This window comes from Linepithema humile, chromosome 1, assembly GCF_040581485.1.
Source record: "Linepithema humile isolate Giens D197 chromosome 1, Lhum_UNIL_v1.0, whole genome shotgun sequence".
Lineage (NCBI taxonomy): Eukaryota > Metazoa > Arthropoda > Insecta > Hymenoptera > Formicidae > Linepithema > Linepithema humile.
The window spans coordinates 35,988,762-36,012,330 of NC_090128.1; the positions used below are offsets into that span (position 1 = coordinate 35,988,762).

General features: G+C 29.4%; 2 protein-coding genes across 5 annotated transcripts; both read right to left on the reverse strand.

Moving 5' to 3' along the window:
- Positions 1 to 136: 136 nt before the first annotated feature.
- Positions 137 to 4,275, reverse strand: LOC105672699 (leucine-rich repeat-containing protein 40-like). 4 transcript variants are annotated; one of them, XR_010891319.1, is made up of 7 exons: positions 3,980 to 4,275; positions 3,227 to 3,552; positions 2,878 to 3,102; positions 2,251 to 2,481; positions 1,883 to 2,110; positions 1,420 to 1,603; positions 137 to 1,311 (listed from the first exon to the last, which is right to left on the reverse strand). XR_010891319.1 is itself a non-coding variant. In XM_067359733.1 (7 exons), exons 2-7 carry the CDS (start codon positions 3,485 to 3,487, stop codon positions 1,077 to 1,079), a joined length of 1,518 nt encoding a protein of 505 aa, XP_067215834.1. In that variant the 5' UTR covers positions 3,488 to 3,541; positions 3,980 to 4,275; the 3' UTR covers positions 140 to 1,076. The 4 variants fall into 4 exon arrangements, 3 of the variants coding, with proteins under 3 accessions (XP_067215834.1, XP_012223220.2, XP_067215836.1); XM_067359733.1 differs by having other exon boundaries at positions 140 to 1,311; positions 1,420 to 1,757; positions 3,227 to 3,541; XM_012367797.2 differs by having other exon boundaries at positions 140 to 1,311; positions 1,420 to 1,757.
- Positions 4,276 to 5,687: 1,412 nt separating this feature from the next.
- Positions 5,688 to 18,559, reverse strand: LOC137001077 (receptor-type tyrosine-protein phosphatase mu-like). Its single transcript, XM_067359080.1, has 32 exons — positions 18,039 to 18,559; positions 17,600 to 17,782; positions 17,208 to 17,491; positions 16,063 to 16,267; positions 15,629 to 15,970; positions 15,386 to 15,532; positions 15,095 to 15,247; positions 14,833 to 15,006; positions 14,587 to 14,711; positions 14,211 to 14,391; positions 13,743 to 13,810; positions 13,449 to 13,644; positions 13,219 to 13,337; positions 12,881 to 13,076; positions 12,321 to 12,644; positions 12,005 to 12,246; positions 11,801 to 11,876; positions 10,954 to 11,492; positions 10,383 to 10,684; positions 9,904 to 10,210; positions 9,572 to 9,659; positions 9,419 to 9,495; positions 8,956 to 9,090; positions 8,638 to 8,778; positions 7,896 to 8,093; positions 7,602 to 7,798; positions 7,422 to 7,528; positions 7,071 to 7,285; positions 6,705 to 6,833; positions 6,460 to 6,614; positions 6,078 to 6,213; positions 5,688 to 5,910 (listed from the first exon to the last, which is right to left on the reverse strand). Exons 1-32 carry the CDS (start codon positions 18,244 to 18,246, stop codon positions 5,836 to 5,838), a joined length of 6,024 nt encoding a protein of 2,007 aa, XP_067215181.1. The 5' UTR covers positions 18,247 to 18,559; the 3' UTR covers positions 5,688 to 5,835.
- Between the last annotated feature and the right edge of the window lie 5,010 nt (positions 18,560 to 23,569).

The following is a 23,569-nucleotide window of genomic DNA, read 5'->3' on the forward strand; positions in this document are numbered from 1 at the left end:
ATAAATATATAAAAAATTACAACAAAAATTTTTTCCCTATAAAAATATATTACAATAAGAAAAGACAAAAAAGGAGAGAGAAAGAGAAAGAGAGAGAGAGAGAGAGAGAGAGAGAGAAAGCATAATAAAAAACTTGTAAACAGAAAAATTTGTTATGTAAACATATTTATATGTAAAAAAAATTTATTAATTTTCTCCATTAGCACACTTGGTTTTGTTGAAGTGTAAAAATTAAAATAACAAAATTATTATTCAGTTTTCTAAGAAATATATTCTTAATGTCACAAAGCGATGCATATCATATGTACTTTAAATTCATGAAAAATATTGTAGTTAATATTAAGCCTTAGAAATATGCCGATTAAACGTATTAATATTTTATTTTTACTAATCACTCATGTGTATAAAAAAAAGGATACATATACTTAGTGATAAAGCATAAAAATCGTGCAAAAATATCTTGAGTCAAAGGCTTGAGTCAAGAAAATTAAAAAGGTTCAAATACATTTTGTAAGACTGTTATAACAAAAAAATTTTGAAAATCTTAAAAATTTTGATAGCCTCAATGTCTGGAATGCTTTGAGTGGTATAAATGTGTGACATATTTTACATAATTTAACACATATATATACCAGAGACACATGTATATATACAATCTACATATGCACATATGTGTATATATATATATATATATATATATATATATATATATACACACACACACATACAAACATATGTATACAAATTCAATACTTTAAAGCTATTAAGATTTTTCAAAATTTTCAATGAAAACAGTTTGCAGGATGTTTTAAGATTTTTGATCATTCTTGATTTGATTAAAAATTTGCAAGTACGAATCTATTTGTGGTAGTAATAGTATATCCTATCACTAAATATATATATAATTTTGTGTTTTAAAATATATGCAAAAATAATAATATCGACAAATATCGATAAATTATATGTATACTCATCAAAGAATGTATAAAATTAAAAAGTTTTGAAATCGGTCAGATATTTTTATATAAGTTACATTCTGTTGTAAATTGTAAGTCTAATAATTTAACCATGTATTCTTAATTCTTTAACATTTCAGCACAATTTGATGAACAAACATAACATTCAAAACTTGCTTTCTGAATACTTGAAGATCCTTGGAATTTAAAATGTAATATTTCATAATACTCAGGATAATTTATGAAGCGCTTTTCATAATAACGAAAACATGGATTATTACAAAGGAAGCAATGTCTTTCATTATCCATATATCTGATCAATCCTTCAGGTAAACCATAATTTGTATAATCTAATCTAAAATCGTCAAGATTATTAAAAATATTGAAATAATTTTGATTTACACAGTATTTTTCAAGAGCCCAGTTAAATATAATTAAAAACATCGAAATAATAGCAACAAACCCATATTTTAGGATAACTTCAGCTGAACAATCCACAAGACTTGGCACTTTCAAATTCGTAGTCAAATCATCACCACTATCATCATCACTATCATCATCAGTATCGTCATCACTATCGTCATCTATCATCAAATTAAATGGATTTCCATCAACATATATATACGGATTTAAATGTGACACACTTCCTGGTAAATATAACAAATCATTGTTGGACAAATCAAGAAATATTAAATTTTTTAGATTTGCGAGACTTTGTGGTAAACATTTTAACTTATTGCCACCAAGCCATAATGTAATTAAAGCATTTAGTTTTCCAATTTGTGGCGGTAATACCGTTAACTAAAAATAATTAATATTTTTATAATTTATTAGTAGATAATAAATATAAACCAACCTTTTTATTTTCTTATAATAATTTTGGTTTTTTTTATGATGTTTTGATAAATAAATAGTGCAAGTCTTACCAGATTGTCCGATAGATATAATATTATCAATTTATTTCTGACTTCAGTTTGCTCTAGCCATTCCCACGCTTTGCAATTATACTTTCCAAGGTAATTAGATGTAAGATCAAGATACAAAAGATGCGGCAAAGTACCCAACTCTTTTGGTAAAAAATTAATTTTGTTTCTGCTTATGTTTAACGACTGTAGATTTTTCAAACACGTAATTTGTAATGGAAATTCAGTCAACTATGTATAATAGTACATTGTTAGTGTCTCAATAAACGGTCTCAGTAAATTTTATTAGAGTTATACCCTTTATTTTTAAATAGCAATTTATTTAACCAGTTGAAATAATAAAATGCCAGTAATTAAACAGCGCAACTTACAAAATTGCCACATATGTTTAAGTGTCTAAGTGATAAATTATCTCTAATGGGCATTTCTAACCATTCCCATGTAGAATGTTGACATGTTCCGAGCAAATTATCCATTAAATTAAGTACTATCAGTTGAGATAAAATACCAAATTCTTTTGGTATGAACTTGATCTTATTTTTGAATAAGTATAAGAAGTGTAAATTTTTCAAACAAATGATTTGTAATGGTATTGCAGTGATCTATAAACAATGTTAATTTATTAATAACAGTTAATAGTAACTGTAATTTTATTAAATACAATATAATAAAAGAACATTAAGAGTTGTTGCAGGATGTTACAAAAATGTTGCAAAACTTTTAATTTTTCTTAAAAAAATTAATTAGTCTACATGAGACTGTTAAATTGTACACCGATCTCAGATCGAGATACATAAAGCGTACGAAAAGTGAAGTACATTGTTCTCACATATGGAGAATCATAATGTACTGATAGGAATTATTGAAAAGAAAGGAAGAGAGAGAAAAGATATCAGGGTGCGAGTGGCTGTAATTGTATTGCTTTTGTTTCTAAAAAAAAAATTTTGTTTTTGTTAGTTAATATCATGATATTTTAGTAATTCGATATTATAACTTACATAATTATGACTTAAGTTGAGTTCTCTTAAACTATTTCTAATGGGAGCTTGCATTAACCATTCCCACGCAGATTGATTAGATCTTCCAAGATCATTATTCGATAGATCAAGTTCCAAAAGAGGCAAATTACCAAACTCTTTTGGTAAGGAACTGATTCTCAAACTTGTCATATATAATACTGTGAGATTTTTCAAACATGTGATTTGTAAAGGTAATTCAGGTAGCTGTAAATAACAAAATAATTCAAGAACATAACGATAAATGGTGGGAACGTAAAGTGACTTTTTCATTTTCTGTTAATTTGTGGTTAATATCATAACATCTGAGTAAATAGATAGTGTAACTTACGTCATAATGCATTATTTTCAATGATTTCAAATTATTTCTCATAGAATCTTGCTCTAACCATTCCCATGCAGATTGAGTAGTATTCACGACATAATTACTGGATAATGTAATCTCTTGTAGATGATGTAATGTACCGAACTCTTTTGGCAAAAAATTAAATTTACATTCATGTAAAGTTACATGTACTAGATTCCGAAAAGGTGTATGCATTGTCAAAGGATAGTACAAAGCATAGTACAAAGATTCTCTTGCAACCATCATCCTTATTTTTTTCTTCTTTAAAACTATATGAAATTTTATTTTACTTGATGCTTTCTGAAAAATACCTTTTGCATTTTGCATCGCTGTAAAAATCTAATGCTATTCAAAATTGAAATGGGTTGGATATTATATGCATTTTTTAATATCAAGTGTTGTGTTATACTAGAACAATCATTCTGGAAAGTGTAGTTATAGATATTATTTGATCGAACAAAGTTATGTACTCTAAATTTTGCTTAAAGAAATTCTATTATTTTTGACAAATAAATAATTTATGTACATTTCTACCTGGTCTATTCATATTTTCAAAAGAATCATAAAGGAAATATTACTTTAATGTGTGCTTTCAAGATGAAAAAGATCTACAAAGTATAAATGTCGCAATGATATAGAAAATGTTATAAAATGTATGTTGAAATTAATTTAACTCATATAAATTTGGTAGTTTATTCGATAAAAATAATTCTGAATTAAACGTGTGGTGAATATTACCTCGTTCCTTCTCTTATGTTGAAAACGGTTTGTGAACGATAAAAATGCGAATTTTTAGACGTAGTTATATGTTTCATGTGACGGTTGCTAAATGTACTGCTCTGTTACATACGTCCAAGCTGCTATACATAAAGTCAATGATGTTTATTATTTCGTGCGTTGATGTGGGGAAAATCGTACGCGCTTTTGCCAAACGTTACATAAAATTGGAATCCGTCGAAGTAAACGATTTCTATATTGCAGAATTGACATATAATTTGTGAATTAGAAAGATTTATTATTTAATTGAAGAAAAATTTTTTTATGATAGCGCATAAAAGAGTTTATCTTGTTATGCATTGCGGTGCGTTTCTATTTTAATTTTCAACAGAAAAATTTCTAAGAGTATCAAGATGGCAATATAGAGATGATGTATCAAAAAAGTCATTTTCGACTATTAATACTTTATCTATGTTGCGCAAATCATAAACAGTCTTGTATAGCTTAATTGTATGTCCACCTGTATGTATTATCAACGACAATATTTAATAATTTCTTCAATAAATATATAAAAAATTACAACAAAAATTTTTTCCCTATAAAAATATATTACAATAAGAAAAGACAAAAAAGGAGAGAGAAAGAGAGAGAGAGAGAGAGAAAGAGAGAAAGCATAATAAAAAACTTGTAAACATAAAAATTTGTTATGTAAACATATTTATATGTAAAAAAAATTTATTAATTTTCTCCATTAGCACACTTGGTTTTGTTGAAGTGTAAAAATTAAAATAACAAAATTATTATTCAGTTTTCTAAGAAATATATTCTTCATGTCACAAAACGATATCATATGTATTTTAATTTCATGAAAAATATTGCACTTAATATTAAGCCTTAAAAATATGTCGATTAAACGTATATTAATATTTTATTTTTACGAAACATGTGTGTTAAAAATTAAAATACATAAACTTAATGATAAAGTATAAAAATTGTGCAAAAATATCTTGAGTTAAAAGCTTGAGTTAAGGAAATCAAAAAATTTCAATACATTTTGTAAGACTGCAATCGTGCAAGAATAGCCAATACAAAGTTCGAATGTCGTTTAAAATTAAACAACAAGAAAATTATATATGTTATTAGCGTTACTAAGAAAATGTATTAATTTTCTTTTCAAAAAGACACACAGTCTTAATTGTGCTCAATAAATATAGACAAATATATTGAGAAATTAATCTCCAAGTTGTCAAGCTTGTATCATATCTATTCATATTTTTGCGCAAAAAAACTTGCAAGGTGTGTACCTTGCTTGCTATTATAAAAAATATAATAATATACATAATAATAAGATTAAAACGATTAAAAAATATCTTGAGTTATCACGGCCACATTTACCATAAGGCGCATTACGTGCAAGCTGGGGCCTCATTTTGAAATCTTACTGCTCACTAATGACAATATGAAAAACAGCCTACTTATAGTTGCAAAATAAAATACTTACTTTTAAATATTAAATTTATAATATAAAAACTAGAGGCCGCTGAAAAATTTGTAAGCGGTAATTGTTTATTAAATTTCGCCTTTTGCATCATGTAATGCATGTCGACTTTTATTTTCAATAAACACTTTAAAAAAATGCATATGAATTTGATTAATTGAAATAGACTTGTTCTATTGAGGCCTCATAATGATGTTGCGCCTGGGGCCTCCAAAAGTATAAATGCGGATCTGATTCTTCACTATAATATTTCACATACATCTGATTACAAAAACAATAAAATATTTAGTTGTATATTAATAAGCATGAGTATATATTGATTGTAATATTTATAATTATAATATTATATTATATCGCATTCGCGTATAAGATTGATATTTTAAGAGAAATTTGCATAAGTTTCAAAACACTTGAAATATGTCACTGCAGCATCACATAGATATTCCAGATGTTCCTATAAATTAAAATGTACATAAAATATTTCTGTATTGAACATATTATAAACTTTTTTATAATTATTTTTACAATTAATATTTTTTAATTATTATTTATAGTATATTTTTCACAATAAATACACAATTGACTCTCGTTTTCTCTATTAATAAAAAATTAATATATTACCAAAGATTGAACAAAATCTGGTCTCGATCGTCTAATTGCTCGCACCGCCAAGCAAACATCGCATTCTCTGTCGACGGCCATTCGCTCCAGCATGAAACTCAACGCAAGATAGAGACCACATCCAGTTACCCCATCACTGAAAAATTAATTTTTTTTGCTCTTTTAACAAATGTATCAAAAATATTTTTTGAAAAACAATAGATTTAATTGGTAGTAAGAGATTATTTTACGTTAAATTTTTTATTATTGGAGAGTTATTTGTTTAAAAGTAAAGAAGTATAAAATATAAATGAATTATGTCCTAAAAGAGACGTGAAAAACTTTGAATTATGAGAAATTTTAACATTTCCTCGGATTTTTGATAATAATATTAAATTTTTACTGGCAAAGCGTAACAATGGGCCCATCGCCTCTTGCGATTCTTTCCGTGGCTTGCCAAAAAGTCACCATCGATATAATTGGTGGCGGTGGTTGATTTCTTCCAGGTTTCCACTTCGTCAAACACAATATTGTGACAGATTGTTTTCTTGCAGGTTTCTACACGAGAGACAAAGAGAGCATCGATGCATTTATTGAATGAGTATGTAATAGCAACCAAAAAATATCAATTAATCGAATCAAATCTACCTCGGAATTGTCAACGAGTAACAATTTTTGTGATATATAATATTCCAATTCCACAGTCTCTTTTATTGTGATATTTAAGAACGGTACTGGTTTAAACTCGCCTTTCGTAGGAGTAATTGCACAGCAGGTCTGAAAAATTAAAATCGGATATTTGCATTTCTCTCTACACAACTATATATTTCTTTAATTATCATAATTTATAACATGGATATAAAATATTTTTAATTTATCTTAATTTATTGGCTTTTATTAAATACTCGGACATGTATTAGAAAAATAAATAAAAAATATTTCGTAAATTTTACTCTTTGCGATTATGTTCTCATTAACTCGATACGTTGAAATGTGTAAAAAATGCCCACATACAGGATCTTGAGGATCCGGCGATTGTAACATAAGAATAAGTTCCACTTTGAATTCGGCAATCATTCGCCAGAAATCGTTAATTGTTGATGACATGGGAAGCTGTGTGGCTACATATTGATCCCGAAGTTTTACTCCATCTACATATACACCGGATAGATAATCGCTGTTTTTGTCCGATATCGGATACTTCTTCAAATATATTCTGCCGATTTTATCTGCAGAATAAAATAAATTTCTTCTTCATTTTTATGGCGTCAAAAATATTACACAAAAATTAAAAAATTTTAATTCTTTTAATATGATGTTGTACAAAAAATATTTGTGATGTTTTGCTTATTTATTTCGACAAACCTGAAATTAGTTCTGGAAATCTGTTTTTGGCACGATTATTCTTTGATAACGGACGTGAAGTCGTCACTTGTCGTAGAGCTTCGTTCTGCCATGCAGTGTTCTGTAGTCTAAAAATAATTTGTGTTTCTATTACGTTATCAATCGACGCGAGGATCGAATAGCAAAGTTATTACGATATACCTTTGCTGTTGAATTGGAAGTAACTTTTTTAATTCGTTGATTCGTGTCGGCAACATCTCATTACACGGCAATGTGATTGGGATAAAAAGCAAACATTCCACTAATACCAAGTGCGCTAATAAATATTGCTGCTTATTATTTACCATGTCGATTCTTTCGCTTCTAATGGATGCCATTTCAGCAAAAACGTTGACGAACTAAATAATTTTATTCTTATTATTATTTCTTCAAATAAATATTGAATCTGATGCATCGGTGCAAAAATAAAATAACGATGAAATGAAATACAATTACCCCTTCGGCTGCTGCTCGACGGAGGCAAACATCGCACAGAATGATGGTTCCAGTTTTTCCAACGCCAGCACCAGAATGGACCACTACGGGCCCAATTCCAGGTGATGTCGCCAATAATTTTTTTAAATACATAACTATGGAGTGTGTATACAATGGCACGCCATAATCCGGCCAAACCGTGTAATGCAGGTGTTCTATCTGTTATTGATATATACAGGGTGTCTGTCATAACGTGTCTCACCGAAAAGATACAAGTAGATCTCGTTATTCTGAATAAAAAAGTCCCATACCATTTTGCAAACAACCACGTAAATTTTCGAGTAATTAATTAAAAAAGATTGGCCAATAAGCGCGCGATCTCGGACACGACAGCGCGCTAGACGAAAAGTTATTGTTTATGCGTTGCCTTTTTGTGCCGTCTTCCGCCCGATTCGTCGTGAGCAACTATCGCGCGTTTCGGGCAGGCGATGGGCCGTACGCCCAGATGTGTCAACAACGGCGCGCGTTATCGCCACCGCCGCTACGGTCAGCCTACTGCCCGATCGCGCGCTTATTGGCCAATCTTTTTTAATTACTTACTCCAAATTTTACGTGGTTGTTTGCAAAATGATATAGGACTTTTTTGTTCAGAATAACGAAATCTACTTGTATCTTTTCGGTGAGACACGTTATGACAGACACCCTGTATAGCAAAAGTTCAATAAAAGTTATTGGTTATGGTATTGATTGAGAATATGGATACCTTTCTAGTTTCATCTCCACAAGTGACTTGAAAAGTTCTAAAGCAATAATCAGCGAAAACATTATGCTTTGCGTTCAGTACAATAACATCGCCGTACGTTTTCTTCTTGCCAATGTCCGGCCAATATTGCTCACATTTTACCTGCAAAATTTATGAAAATTGAAAAAGCGTGTGTTTATTGTTGCGCGGTGAAAATAAATACGATTAAATCTGGTTTTTCTTCCGTATTTTGACAGTTTTTGTTATATATTCAAAAATTTTTTATGCAATGATTTTTATGTAGATTGTAATACATCGTATCAAGCAAAAAGCACATACCTTTCCATCTTCGCTTACGTTAACCAGCATGCAAATAATAAGAACATTTTCTTGCCAAATCATGCGCCAAAAATCGATAACCGTGTTAGGTAGAGGTCCTTGCGTAGCTATGTAACGTTTCTGTGTCTTGTAACCCTTTGAAATAATGTTTGATGATAAGTACGTAATAATTAAGATGTTTGTATATTATACTTATATACACATATTATTGAACTTTGTAAACTGTCTAAATAAGTGAATTTTGTATAGCATCCATAATTACTTCAAGTTGATGATTTTATCAATAAATTGAATGAATAAGAAAGAAGGAATTTATGAATAGTTAATTACTTTTTTTATTGCAATTAAATTTTTAACTCAAAAAGTTTTTAATTGCAATTTATAGAAAATTTTTGGAAGTCAACACACTTATGAATTTTGTTTGATTAAGATTACAATTAAAATATATTTGTCACTGACTTACAGTAATATAATTGGCATTGATATAATCGGAGTAAGGATCATCTGGAAGTTTCTTCAGTTTCACGCGTGTTTTATCATCTATTTAAATCAGAATACTATATATGTGGAATATTATTCGTTACTTTATAATGCAAAACTACCATTAATTTCTTACATGCTATAAGATTCCCATATCGATTTTTCAATTTGTTCTGTGGCAATTGGCCGTAATCCCACGACTGAGTTTGACCTTTCGGAAGCATCTTAAAGAAAAATTACGAAATTGAATAATTATATTGTCTTATAATTATAAATTGTAATGACCAGCTATAAAAGAATAAGAGTAATATTTGTTAAATGACAAAATTTTGCTTTATATTTTTATATAATAAGGATTTCAACATAGTTAATGTATACTTCATATGCAATTATCAAATTTTTCAAAAAATTCCGGCATAAAATACTTAATAAATACTTAAAAGTTTGTAAACAAAATTTGAGACTCACTCTGTACTGTTTATCCAGCAATGCGGATTGTATCGCCTCTCTGACGTAATCCTCAAAATCTTTCACTTTAATTAAGGACGCCATTTTCATCTTCTCTTTGATATTCTCGAATGCATTCAATGATATTTCCGAAGCGGTTACCGACGACGAAGATTGCCAGTTGGAAGGCATCGATAAATTTTGCTTTGAAGTTGATATCACAAATGTTGTTTCGCCTTCACGGTTTTCATGCACGAAATTTTCAATGTTTTGCGGCAAAATTATCTCATTTTGCAGTACTAACCGCTTAGTTAATTGCTGCTTTCTCCTATCAAAATCAACAGATTACAGCAAAAATATAGATAATCTGTATGTAATCAACACTTTATCTAACAGATAATTTTATTTAAATCACTTACACTTTAATAAGTATTAATAAAAATATGCATCGAGAATATAATACTCGAATGTTTTATAAAAAGTAAAGAAAAGATCATTACCTTCGATAGAAATAAAAAGTTGCGCCTACTAAAATCAAGCATATTATTGGTATAAACCATACTTCGTGACGCATCGGTGGATCAACAGGATCAACAGGATCAACAGGATCAACAAGATTATCAAGCTTTGTTGTATTTTCACGTTTTAATATTGTAAACGCAGTCCGTATAACAGTTAAATTCCCTTCAATTAAGACAACTGTTATATTATACGATTCTTCAGGTTTTAGTGGGCAATTCGTAGCATCACCGTAAGTTTTATTGTTGCCAACAATAAATTCCTGGTTAGCAAATTCGCTGATCTGTCGCCAATTAAAAAACAAACATTGAAGATATCTAATTTTGTAAATAAACAAAACAATATCATTGCTACTAGCATTGCAGTTATATGTATGTTATAATAAACTTTAATCCTAAATATATATTAAATAAATTATAGTTAAATATATCAAATAAATTCCCTTAATTTTATAACTGCACTTACCTAATTATTACTGAAAGTTTATTTTTTACTAAAATTTTTTATAAATATAATAGTTATATATATTGTAATTCTATGACATGTACATACCGAACCTTCTGCAGCTTGCCAAGCACTTTCATTAATCTTTATGTTTATTTGCGTTTTTAAAATTGGAGGCACTTCTAAATGTTTGCAAGGTTCTTTAGGTCCTTTTACTATGATGTGTATTCTGCTATATTGCGTATCGTTTAGGACAGGCGGAATCTTTAATGATATCGTGGAATCAAATTTCTTTACGTCTGCCATCAGATTCCCATCAAAATCGATCGTGGTAGGTGTTTGCAATATTTTGGTATTAGTGCTGCTAGATTTGTTTGCTATTGTCACAGCTTGAATTTGAATATTATACAGCGTTGATGGAAACAAATATAATTCTTGTTTATAATAACGCTCGTAATTTTTGACTAGAACTTTAACTTTTATATCAGATACTATTGAAATGTTCTTCGTCAAATTTGAAGAAACTTTATGTATTTGAATAAGAAAATACTGCAGGTGTCTGCCTGTCTTCCAAGGATGATTCCATTTTACGTCAATTACACTATTGTTCTTGACTGTCAAAGTGAAATTCCCAGGTGTATCTGGTGCTGAAAAATTTTATGGTCACAATATTGTCTAATCGACACAATAATAAATTTAATTTAGTCATTTTTTAATGTTTTTTTGATTCGTATAATATTAGCTATATAAATGATAAGCATAATGCTTTTTTAGCATTTTCTAAATTATATAGCAAATAATCATAACATAGATTTGTTAATTATAGTAAGAAAATCGTAAAATATAATTATATACAAAAATTATAGTTTAACTATAGTCTATGTTTAATTTAAAACGCATTTAAAATTTCACAATATACTAAGCTTTCAAGTTTTGTTGAATGATAAAGTCTTACTTGTATTATGTAGCATTGTTTCGGTAACATAAACGGGAACACTTGATTCAGTAACATTTATATTGTAGGCTAAAATCTGTAAAATTTGTTTCAAATTGTATTAACTTTATATTTTTTCTTAGATAATTTTTGTTTATTACATCACATTTATGAAACACACACGCGCGATTTTTTGTAGCACGCAAAAAATATTTTTTTTTTTACCTGAATTTCTAAATGTGTAGAACCTATAGTAGCGCAGATGTAATCATCCCACAGGTCACAGGTGTTGTTAACATTAACTTCATATTGGTTAAAGCAGCTTAAATAAAACAAATTACAGATTCGAATGACGTAATGACTCAACCTTCCATTCGTAGGTGGAGGTGGACTTTTCCATCTCAAATGTACCATTTCACGGCAGGTATCAATTTCCACAACATCCAGATTAGTTATCGGAGGTGGAGCTGTTATTTCCATCATATTATATTTGTGAAGCAAATTATAAAGCAATTTAATAATTAATTAATAAAAAATTTACCTGTTGGCGGAAGTGTAAACAAACGTTTTTGATAAGCGGAAGCATTTTCCGAACTGTTCTCATCTCTTACTACATAAACTCTTACCATGTATTGTTCAGCGCCATAAAGTTCTGATATCTTTTTTAAATCAAAATAATTTAATTGGTCTTGACTGGGCTGGGCTTGACTCACAAAACTGAAATTTTTGACAGCGTCGCTCACGCCGTCTATTTTTATTCTCGCCTTTAATCGTCCCGAAATCGTTTTGCAATCTTCAGGTTTACTCCACAACAATATCGATTTCGTAGATAAAGTCAATGGGCCAAATGTCTCCGTTGGTATCTCTATTGAATTGATGACTGTTATTGTTTAATGTGATAAACATATATACATATATTTTTACTTTTAATAAGATATATGTACATATTCTTTTGTTACAAATAGATTTTTGTGATGTTATTGAAAATTAATAAATAATTAATTAAACAAATTAACTTTATTAATGATATTAACTATGATCATTGTTATTCGATATCGAGTATTAATATTTGTGATAAATAATACGAATGTGCTTATGTACCGGATTCCTTTGTCTCAAAAGTTATGTTTGTACTTGTGCCGCTATGTCGCGAATTGTGAGCTGTAACTTGTGCCCTGTAATTTGCATATGGCTGTAAATTCGATATTGTGATTGTTCTGTGAGTTGTCCATTTTTCAATAGTATGATTACTTGATTGAAATTCACCGACATCCGTACAGCCGTAGTATTCTTGAATCTGGCATTAAAAAGTTATTTACGTGAGTAATGCAAGTTCGTTGCAAGTTGGCTGAATAAATATCAAATTAAAGTGGTCTTTTGGCTTATATTTATAAAAGCTATACTGTTATAAACTAAATGTGAAAAAAAATTATACTTACTTTTAACATTATATGATACTGTGTTATATTTCCATTTGGTTCTTTTGGAGCCTTCCAAGTTAGAGTTATGTTATTGTTGGATAGCAGAGTTGTGTGAAGATCTAATACTTCAGATGGAACTGTTGATATTTGTACAATGCATTTACAACGATTATATGTGCAAATGCATGTGAATAAATGCATTTTATATTTTGTATATATATGTTTTTTTTTAATATTATTAAACTCACCTCCTTCAAGTGTATGTATTTCCTTGAAAAATAATGTTTGATCTTTATAAAATATGGTTACGTTGTATAAAGTGTGTGATGTTAAAGATGATACTTCACAAGGAAAAGATATAGCAGTTTCATTAACAATTTGCTCCAATTTATCAACACGGTTCACTATGAGGTGATATTTATTTGCCGGACATGGATATAATTGCTGGCACAGAAAAGCAGAAAACAAGTTAGATTCTGTTAAAAATATTTAAAAATCAAATATACCAAATGCAAGAACTGGTTAGTGAAATATCTACGTACTTGTTTGTCGATTCGGCAGTTAATCATCAGGCTTGTTTCTTCTGTCGTTACATTGAAATCTCGAGTCGCTAAATGATTACAAAATACTTTAAACAACACATATAAAAATTTATTGAAAAAACTATGCTAGTGTTATTATTAAGAGTTTACGAGTAATAAAATTGTCAGTAAATGACTTTATCTTTACATATTTAGTATACGAAAAGAAACTAACTTTTTCTTTTTAGTATACGAACTTTAACATATACTTTATGTCTCTCTTTATGTCTTACAATGAATGTATTGCAATGCATGAAATTTTTTGAAGTATCTAAATATTCTACATCATTATAATATCAAACAATGATAATTTTGTTTAATAAAAGATTCAAAGATTATGTTTTATTATATTGAGAAAATAATAAGTACATTAAAAATAATTTAAATGTGTTCATCAAGGATTGCATACAAAATTAATAATGATCTTACGATTGCAATCAGTCTCAGCTTCTTGCCAGTCGCTGTGTACTATCGACTCCGCAATCTGTAAGCTGTATCTGATGTGATAAATAGTACGAGGTTCTAAATTTTTAAAACTGCTTGTTAAATGCGTTGTATTTGGAAATATTATATTCCAGCTTTGAGATTCATGATTTTTACTTAACTGCTTCTGTAATAAACATATTCGAAAATTATTTATAATAAATTTAATGATTCTTGTAAAATAATTTTTTTCTTTTTATTTTTTAAAAATTATTACTTTGAAAATATTAAGATTGCAAATTGTATTCAATTATTAACCACTGAAAGAATAATTTTCTCATTACCTAGAATATTAATAAAGCGTAAAATTAACGTCATTTACCTGAATAGAGAAGAAATAACGAATTGCTGCATCCTTGTATTCGTCTTTCCATATCATAGGAACTGTGGCTTGAATACTTGTATGGCTCGTATAGTCAATTTTAGGTAAGACGGAAGCATTTATTGCTTGAAAAAAAAGATAGTACATTGTGCATTATAGTCTTATATATTATCTCAATAATAATTTATATTTGATCTCTAAGTATAATTTGAAAGCGGTATACTATGCATCATCGAAAATTGTTACCAGCTTGACACAAAGGGTGTATGTATAATTTTTCATTGTCTTCCATCGTATTATTGCATCCTTCAAAACAAGCTCCAGTTACATAGTCACAATGACTCCATTCAAAATTTAATATTTTTTTGCACGCACCGCACGTTTTTTTGCAGTTATGTCCATATTTATTTCGTTCACAAGCTGAAAAAAGCAATTGATACTGTTAAATGTATACAAGCTTTGTGTAAATAAAAAAATAACAATAACAACAATATTATACATTACTCACGATTAGAACATGTGGGTCCTAAAAAACCTGGAAGACATGTGCAACCGTTTTTATAACAAATTGAGTTTCCTTTGCAGTCAAGCATATTATTATAATATTTGTGAGCCAATAAGCATTGAGGTTCTAGCTTTCTATTTTCACAATTTTCATCATCTGAAAGAAAGTGTAATCTTATTTATTATAATATAATTTTATTTGTGTACTACGTCAATTGCACAAATATTTTATGAATAATGATGATAATTTTATTTAAAAAATGTATATATATTAAGACAAATGTTTAATTATTACCTAATGCAACATCTTCTGTAGCAAAAAGTATAGCATTCACAACGGTATGTTCATTATAAAACAGTTTCTGACATGTTAGAAACTCTTCCAAATTATCTTGTTTCACTAAATCTTGATTAATAAAAATAGAACTCATTTTCCAAGATACTAAAAAGAAATAAATTAGCAATATGTAACGAATATATAAAGCAAGAAATTGATGTGTTTATAAATATAAAAGAACCAGAAGTTAAAGGTTTGTACCAGTTGAAAGACATTCACGAATGTTTGCTATGGCCCACAGTGGATTCGAGGTGATTATGCTAAGTTTAGGAATCACTTGAACAACTAAGCTACTAGTCGATGTAAGATTTTTCTTGATTATGACTGATTGCCACGTAGGCAAACCATGAATTGCGGGCTTTAATGAGCCTTTTGCTGTTACCATCTCTAACACTTCATTACTTGTAGAATCACGTAAGAATACTTGTGCATCGCACTCTGCACAGAGACCGATAAACATTTGTATGCATACCGTTGTACCGTTGACTTTTAAGATAGGGCTCGTTAAGTTTGCACCTGTAGTAGTCGTGTGCAGAAAATCGTCTGAAATAGGTATTCGTGGATAATTTTATTTTTCTTATCGCTGTATATGAAACTATTTTAATTAACTGAAAGTTTAGAATTTATTCACCCACATCGATGAAAGCGAAATAACATTTTATCACTGCTTCGAATAAATACTTGATAATCCAATCTTTCAATTGTTCTGCGTTCTTCCCATTCTTCTGTGTCCACATATGTCATAATCATATTATCCGTATCATAAACGGTAATATTACGAGTCACAGAATTTGACGTAATGACGAATGATCGCCATTCGCTGGCAGATAATGAAGTGTGCTGTATTAATTATTAATTTTTAATTAGATGAGTGTATATGAAACTTAGTAATAAGTTAGTTCAGTGCTCGGAATTAGTCTGAACATTTCAGTCGATTTCCGTGGTATACGCCTCCTTTCCTCTCCTTACCGCGCGCGTTGCAGCCGCTACGGCCAGCGCCGCCGAGCGTTAGGAGCGGCACTATCTGATTAGGTTCTATGAGTAGGTTCTTCTCCCTATTTATTAAAATTTAAAAAAATTTATTAAAAATAAATTTTTTTTTAAATTTATTAAGTGGAAATATTTCAATAGATTTCTACGTCACCCATGAGGTACTAATACTAACACGTTTTTCAAAAAGTGGTTTTTATCTACATTATTGCATCAATTGTTCATTCTCATAAAAGGCTAAGAAAATCTAATTAAGAAAATCTCTTTTATATATATTTTTTTTTAAATTAAGAATTTATTTTTATCTTTAGTGGAATAGGTCTACGGGGGAAACCATTTAAAAAAAAAACGCGTCAGCATTAGTATCTCATGGGTGACGTGGAAATCTATTGAAATATTTCCACTTAATAAATTTAAAAATAAAAAATTTATTTTTAATAAATTTTAATACATTTTTTAAAATTTTAATAAATAGGGAAAAGAACCCACTCATAATCAGATAGTGTCGCTCCTAACGCTCGGCGGCGCTGGCCCTAGCGGCTGCGGCGCGCGCGGTAAGGAGAGGAAAGGAGGCGTATACCACGGAAATCGGCTGAAATGTTCAGACTAATTCCGAGCACTGAGTTAGTTGATTGTGTTCTATTTTTAAATTATTATCGTAATAATATATACAGATATATATGACGTATAAGAAGCATTAATTAGTGTTTCTTTGAGAATATAGCATATACAAAAATATTTTAATTGTGTAAAAGTGTGATTTTGATTATAAGAAATTTGTGTGTCTTACATTAATTTGAGATAATCTATCTGCACATGGTGAATCTGGCCATGATAATTTGCGAGTAAGAAAATCTAATCCTTGTGGACATTTTCGGATGACAGATATTGTATTGTCCCAACCGCCTATTTTAATCCAATAGCAAAAGTTTTTCGTATATTCTTTGTCTTTGCAAAGCAATATATCCACATCTTTTTGTGCACGAGCCGAAAATGAAAGCGCTACTGTGGAAGTGTCTAAAGAACCAACATCTACATGTTTAAATTTATAAGGATTTTCATGTTCTTCAAATTCTGAAAGTTTTTAAAATAATTTTATAAATATGTTTGATGCACGTGAATACACTTTGTGATACTTTTTTCGTAAATATTGTAACATTTTTCAAACTACAAGATTCTTACCTTCCCATCGTTGATCAAATACTGGAGCCATTGGCGTTTTTGAAGAATGGGTAAAACTCCAGTGTTTTGTCCCCCATAAGTTGAAACATTTTTCCGAACGGTTCATTTTACAGTTTATGTTTTCATGATTATTAATATGTTGATAATTTATGTCTGTTTCTGTCAATAACGGTAAAGGTAATCCTGAAAGTGTATTGCGTGTTTACAGTAAATATTGTAGTAGTAGTAGTAGTAGTTAACTTCTAAACCAGTAAATATATTATTACGAATAATATAATAAGATTGTTTTGTAAGTGAATATTTAGAAGGCATTAATAAAATTTTAATATTTAGTAAAATGTTAGTATGCTTATAATAATAAAAAATCTTTTATTAAATTTGCAAATAATATATCTATTTTGCTACAAAAATGTAAAACAAATTTTTTTTTACAACTTACGCTCAAGTCTTTCAGAGTTCTGATTTGGTTTATTCCATACTAAAGCGCTGCCATCATCTTCTGTGATACAGCTTAAGGATCTAACTTTAAGGGAATTTGGTGATCCGCGTAATACAGTTACATTTCCAAAAATATGTAGCACCTGACCCGCAAGAAAAGAAAACACCAACGCGGCTATTGTCGTTGTTTTTATTGTAAACGAACACATTTGCGCTTTTTAAAAGTCGAACGATTATCAGAAACGATATTAATGGAATAATATGGCAAAATAAACACTATAATTTATCAGGTTGTTTCATCTTGTCACAGAAAATCTTGATACTTTGTTATTAGGCGATAGCAGTTTTGCTTATCAGATATATTTAAATGGACAAATCACGATTTTTTATATTGATGGAAACAATTTGTATTTTAGTCATGACAATCTAAGTTGAGCGAACACAATAATGACAAAAAAATTTGCGTTGAAGTAATCTATCTTGTATCCGTCTCACACTGTTTAAACCAGCACTCGGAATTAGTTGCACATTTCGGGCCGATTTCCGAGACGACGCCTCCTGTTCCCCCACTACTGCCCGGCCGCTGGCGGCCGAGCCGCCGATAGCTTTGGCGCAGGAGCGTTTTATATAAGAAATAGGCTGGATTGTTGAGGCACCTCTCAGAAAATAGTAATATTTTCTTTGCTACATAAATAATGTTTATTTTTATTAATAATTAAATATACAAGGTATTTCGTAAATACCTAACACTGAGTACGCTACGAGATTCCTTGTATAAAAATGAGTAATAAAAGTTGTTACAAAAAAGTCGAGACACCAATAGTTTTTGAATGGTGAGCTGTTGAAGTTGACCAATTACGGAGCGGAACTATCGGGCGCTCAGGCACGGCGCGTTCGAACAGACGAGAGACGCTCCCGCGATTCTGGTGAATTCCACGAGCTGCGAAACAAGCTGCAGCAGCCATGCCTGAGCGCCCGATAGTTCCGCTCCGTAATCGGTCAACTTCAACAGCTCACCATTCAAAAACTATTGGTGTCTCGACTATTTTTATAAGAACTCTTATTACTCACTTTTATACAAGGAATCTCGTAGCGTACTCAGTGTTAGGTATTTACGAAACACTCTGTATATATATTATGTATTAATAAAAATAAACATTATTTATATGTAGTAAAGAAAATGTTACGATTTCCTGAGAGATGTCTAAACAATCCAGCCTATTTCTAATATAAAACGCTCCTGAGCCGGAACTATCGGCGACTCGGCCGCCAGCGGCCGGGCGGTAGTAGGGGAACAGGAGGCGTCGTATCGGAAATCGGCCCGAAATGTGCAACTAATTTCGAGCGCTGATTTAGATTATTCGACGGCAGTGGTTTTTTAACGACAAGTTGTTGAAAGGAACTTGGTTTCCTTTTGTTCAAACCGCGATAACAGATTCTCTATCTGTGCTAAACGTGTCTGAACACATCATGAAATAACGACGGAATTTCCATATCTACATCTTTTTTTAGATAAAACTAATATAAAAATGTTGAATTTTGTATTATGCAATTTATATAGAAACATGAAAAAACTATAAGTGCAGCTAGTCTAATATTTTGACGTAGCTGTATTTAATAATTAAATATATTGATCCATATTTAATACGCATATAAAATAATGATTTTATTATTTCTTTATCCTATAAATTATTAAAATGCGTTATTTTATATGCATGTAGGTTAAAGAAATATGGAGGCATGAAAAGAATATGATATTTAATGTTTTTACCGTTCAATAAGATTAGCAAAGAGAATTCTGATCTTCTGATAAATTTTGATAGGAATGAGATGCTAGATTCTTCTTTGCTCTTTTTATAATAATTGATATTCATCATATATAATGTGTACATTGTTTTTGAACGTGTATTTGAGAAAGATATAATATGTACATATAAGGTAAAGTGTCGTGTATTTGAGGTGGTTGCCTAATTCCGAGTAGACGCTTTTCTTGGCTCCTAAAAGCTGCACTTTGCAACTGACTCTTGTAACTAGTGTGGAAGGATACGGCGAATAACCATTGTGAAATCGCGCTATCACGTACATTAACCACGCTGTTTTCAATTTTCTGATTTCGACGAAAAGAAACATTCTTTTTAATCTCCTGCGTAATTCCACTACGTAATCAAGATAAGAGATATTTTAATAATCTTTATGCCAGAAAGTAGTTTAAAGTACGTTGTTTTTTATGTATTATTTCAAAAATACCTCACTACCATTTAGAGTTAAGTTATGTTGGCAGACAGATATTGAATTCCTAATTCGAGATAGGAGATTGCTTAATGTGGGTATTTTACTTTTAATTATATTAATTCCTTTGTTGCAATCAAATTTTAAATGTTTCTGTCACTTAAATTTGCTGTTTTCTCAAAGTTATTATCTTTATTTGCACAAATAATGTTTTTTTTTTCAAGCTTGTGATTCAATTTTTTAGCAATACATTTTTTTCTTTTTTAAAATTAATTGTGTTAAAAGTTTATTTTATTTCCTATTGATTATTTATACTTATAGCCTGCCCAGAATTAGGAACCTATTTTACGCGAGGTAAAGAATTGCCTCTCTGTAGATATAATTTTATAACTCCTCAAAGTAAAATATTATTGCAAATTGCGCAAGAATGTAACCAAGTAACAGTAGAAAGAGTGTAAAATGTATTTTTTCCAAATTTTTAACAATCTTATTCGATCAGAATTTAAACAAATACAAATGATATCCTCTAATAGGGCATTTTATCCTACTAAAAAATTATCTATTTGAAAAAAAAGTAAAAAGAGACTCGTACATAAGTCTGTCAATTAAAGTGAAAAACAAGTGCATATATCTGTCAGAAACATATATCAATTAAATAATTAATAGTATATAAAATCAGGATGTCAAGCTTTTTTCCATTAATAATTTTTTTTAGTAATATAATAAGATATTAAATCAATATTTTTATGTACAAAAGTTTTTTTTCTATAAAAAATAATTGTAATCAATACTGAAAAGTTATATCTTAGATTTAACTTTTTAAATTAATTTTTTGGAAGTATATTGTATTAATTAAAACAGCACTGTATTGTATGTATGCAACAATTTTTTTGATAGATACATGTACTTGGTGCTTTTTAAATATTTTTTTTAAAAGATAACTTTTTAATTGCTGTATTGTATATGTATAATTGTAATGTATATCCTAATAATTGTATTGTATATGTATAATTATAGATTGCGATCAATAGCTGTATAGAATACTTTTTAAAAAAATTGTATATATTAAACCTTTGAAAAAAACCTGTCGTATATATTAAAATTTTCAAAAAAAGCTATCCTATATATTTCTTACAAAAAATTATGATATCAGGAAATGGCACCAAATGAGACTAAAGAACTATGAAAAAACTTGTACACTATTTCTATAAAACTCTTCTATAAAACTCTTGTACATAAAGCTGTCGTATATACAGGGTGTCCCAAAAATTTTGACACAGCGGCCGTATGCCGGTAGAGCAGACCAAACTGAACCGAAAAGTCCGCTACCATTTTACAATTTTCACAAGGGTTAAAGAGATATTAATTATTAAAAATTACCGAATGCGAACGCACGGCTGAGATACGACCGCCTACAGACTACGGCCGCGCGCCTAGCGACCGTAGTCTGTAGGCGGTCGTATCTCAGCCGTGCGTTCGCATTCGGTAATTTTTAATAATTAATTTCATTACTTTGAGGTGTAGTAGCGCCAAGTTTTTTTTGCGTTTTTTAATAAATATTTTTATTTTTAAAATATTTAAAAAATTTTTTTATAATATATATAGTATATATAGTATAGTATATGTAAAATATGATAAAAGATAATATATAGTATAATTAATTATATATACGACAGCTTTTTATGTACAAGAGTTTTATAGAAAAGTTTTATAGAAATAGTGTACAAGTTTTTTCATAGTTCTTTAGTCCCACTTGGTGCCATTTCCTGATATCATATTTTTTTGTAATAAATATATAGAATAACTTTTTTTGAAAATTTTAATATATACGACAGGTTTTTTTCAAAGGTTTAATATATACAATTTTTTTGAAAAGTAAAACAATACTGTTTTGTTTTAGTTATAACAAGAGCGTGTACTTGGCGCCTTTTTTTTACCTTTTTTTAAAAAAGGTAATTTTTTGATAGATATTATTTTTTTTTTTTTTAATAATATATATACGACAGTTTTTTTAAATTTAATATATACAATTTTTTGAAAGGTAAAACACTGTTTTGTTTTGATTGTAATAAAATTGACTGGAAATTATAAATATTATTGGAACTAATTTAGTATACATAGAACAGAAATATTAAACTTTGAGCTATTTAATTTTATTTATTTTAGACAAATCATACACTAAAATCTCTAAACAATTGTCACATAAAGCATATTGATAATTGGTATGATTGTATAAATTTTAATTTTACCATACATTCTGTCAAAAAAGCACATGATTCGAGACTTTAGTGTATGATTTGTCTAAAATAAATAAAATTAAATATCAAGGTTTAATATTTCTGTTCTATGTATACTAAATTAGTTCCATCTATATTTATCATTTCCAGTCAATTTCATTTTGTGTTTTACAAGATTTTTTGTTTAGTTTGTGTTTATAATCTTTTTTCTATGGATAAATAAAATTCAATAATATACCTAAAATATGATATGAACATTTTCTTACACTTAATTCTCTGCCCACATTGTGATGTGGATAATTTTGTTGTCAACCATAGCGTTAATTACAGAAGGCGACTTATGCTATATTTTTTAAAATATAAAATTGACTGAGAATTATAAATATTGTTGAAATTAATCTAGGATACTCAGAACAGAAATATTAACCCTTAGTCCCGACGGTTCTTTTCGGCACCTTTAATCCCGACTCATGGGTTGTTTGCGTCTTTGCGTTATTTGGATCAGTAAAAACGCTTTAAAAAATCTGAAAAAATTCATGGAGCTTCTTTCAACCTTCAACTTGAAGTCCCAATCATAATATTTCGATAAAAATTATTTTTTTAGGTAGGGGATATGGCGCGTTCCGTACCCGTTTTCAAAAATTACAGCACTTTGAAATTTTGCTTGGGTCGAAAACGACCCATGAGTCGGGACTAAGGGTTAAACTTTGAGCTATTCAATTTTATTTATTTTAGACAAATTATTCACTAAAGTCTCGAATTATGTATGAATAATAACTTGCAAAATAAAAAATTTTTAAAGGTGTAGTAGATACTTACTAAGACATTCACATTCACCAACATATCACTTATTTCATTTAATACGAATTTCTAACAAATTTGGTCACTTGCACTACACTGCTCTGGATTAATAAGTAGTCTTGAGTGTGCACCAAAGTAACAGAGCAATGTAGTGCGAATGACCAAATTTGTTAACTCGAATTCATTATTATTACTTTTTTATAACACTTTCTGATCTGAAAGGTTATATAAAAATGTCAAATCGTAAGCGCGCGCCGCGCGGCTT

Excerpts from the sequence above, each read along its gene's own strand:
- LOC105672699 (XM_067359733.1), bottom strand. The coding sequence starts at position 3,487 with ATGATGGTTGCAAGAGAATCTTTGTACTATGCTTTGTACTATCCTTTG. Across the intron at positions 3,103-3,226 it reads TGAAAATAATGCATTATGAC|CTACCTGAATTACCTTTACA; the intron begins GTAAGTTACACT and ends TGTTATTTACAG. Across the intron at positions 1,758-1,882 it reads TATATCTATCGGACAATCTG|TTAACGGTATTACCGCCACA; the intron begins GTAAGACTTGCA and ends AATTATTTTTAG.
- LOC137001077 (XM_067359080.1), bottom strand. The coding sequence starts at position 18,246 with ATGTGTTCGTTTACAATAAAAACAACGACAATAGCCGCGTTGGTGTTT. Across the intron at positions 14,712-14,832 it reads ACACCCTTTGTGTCAAGCTG|CAATAAATGCTTCCGTCTTA; the intron begins GTAACAATTTTC and ends TTTTTTTTCAAG. Across the intron at positions 13,077-13,218 it reads AGTATCATATAATGTTAAAA|ATTCAAGAATACTACGGCTG; the intron begins GTAAGTATAATT and ends TTTTAATGCCAG.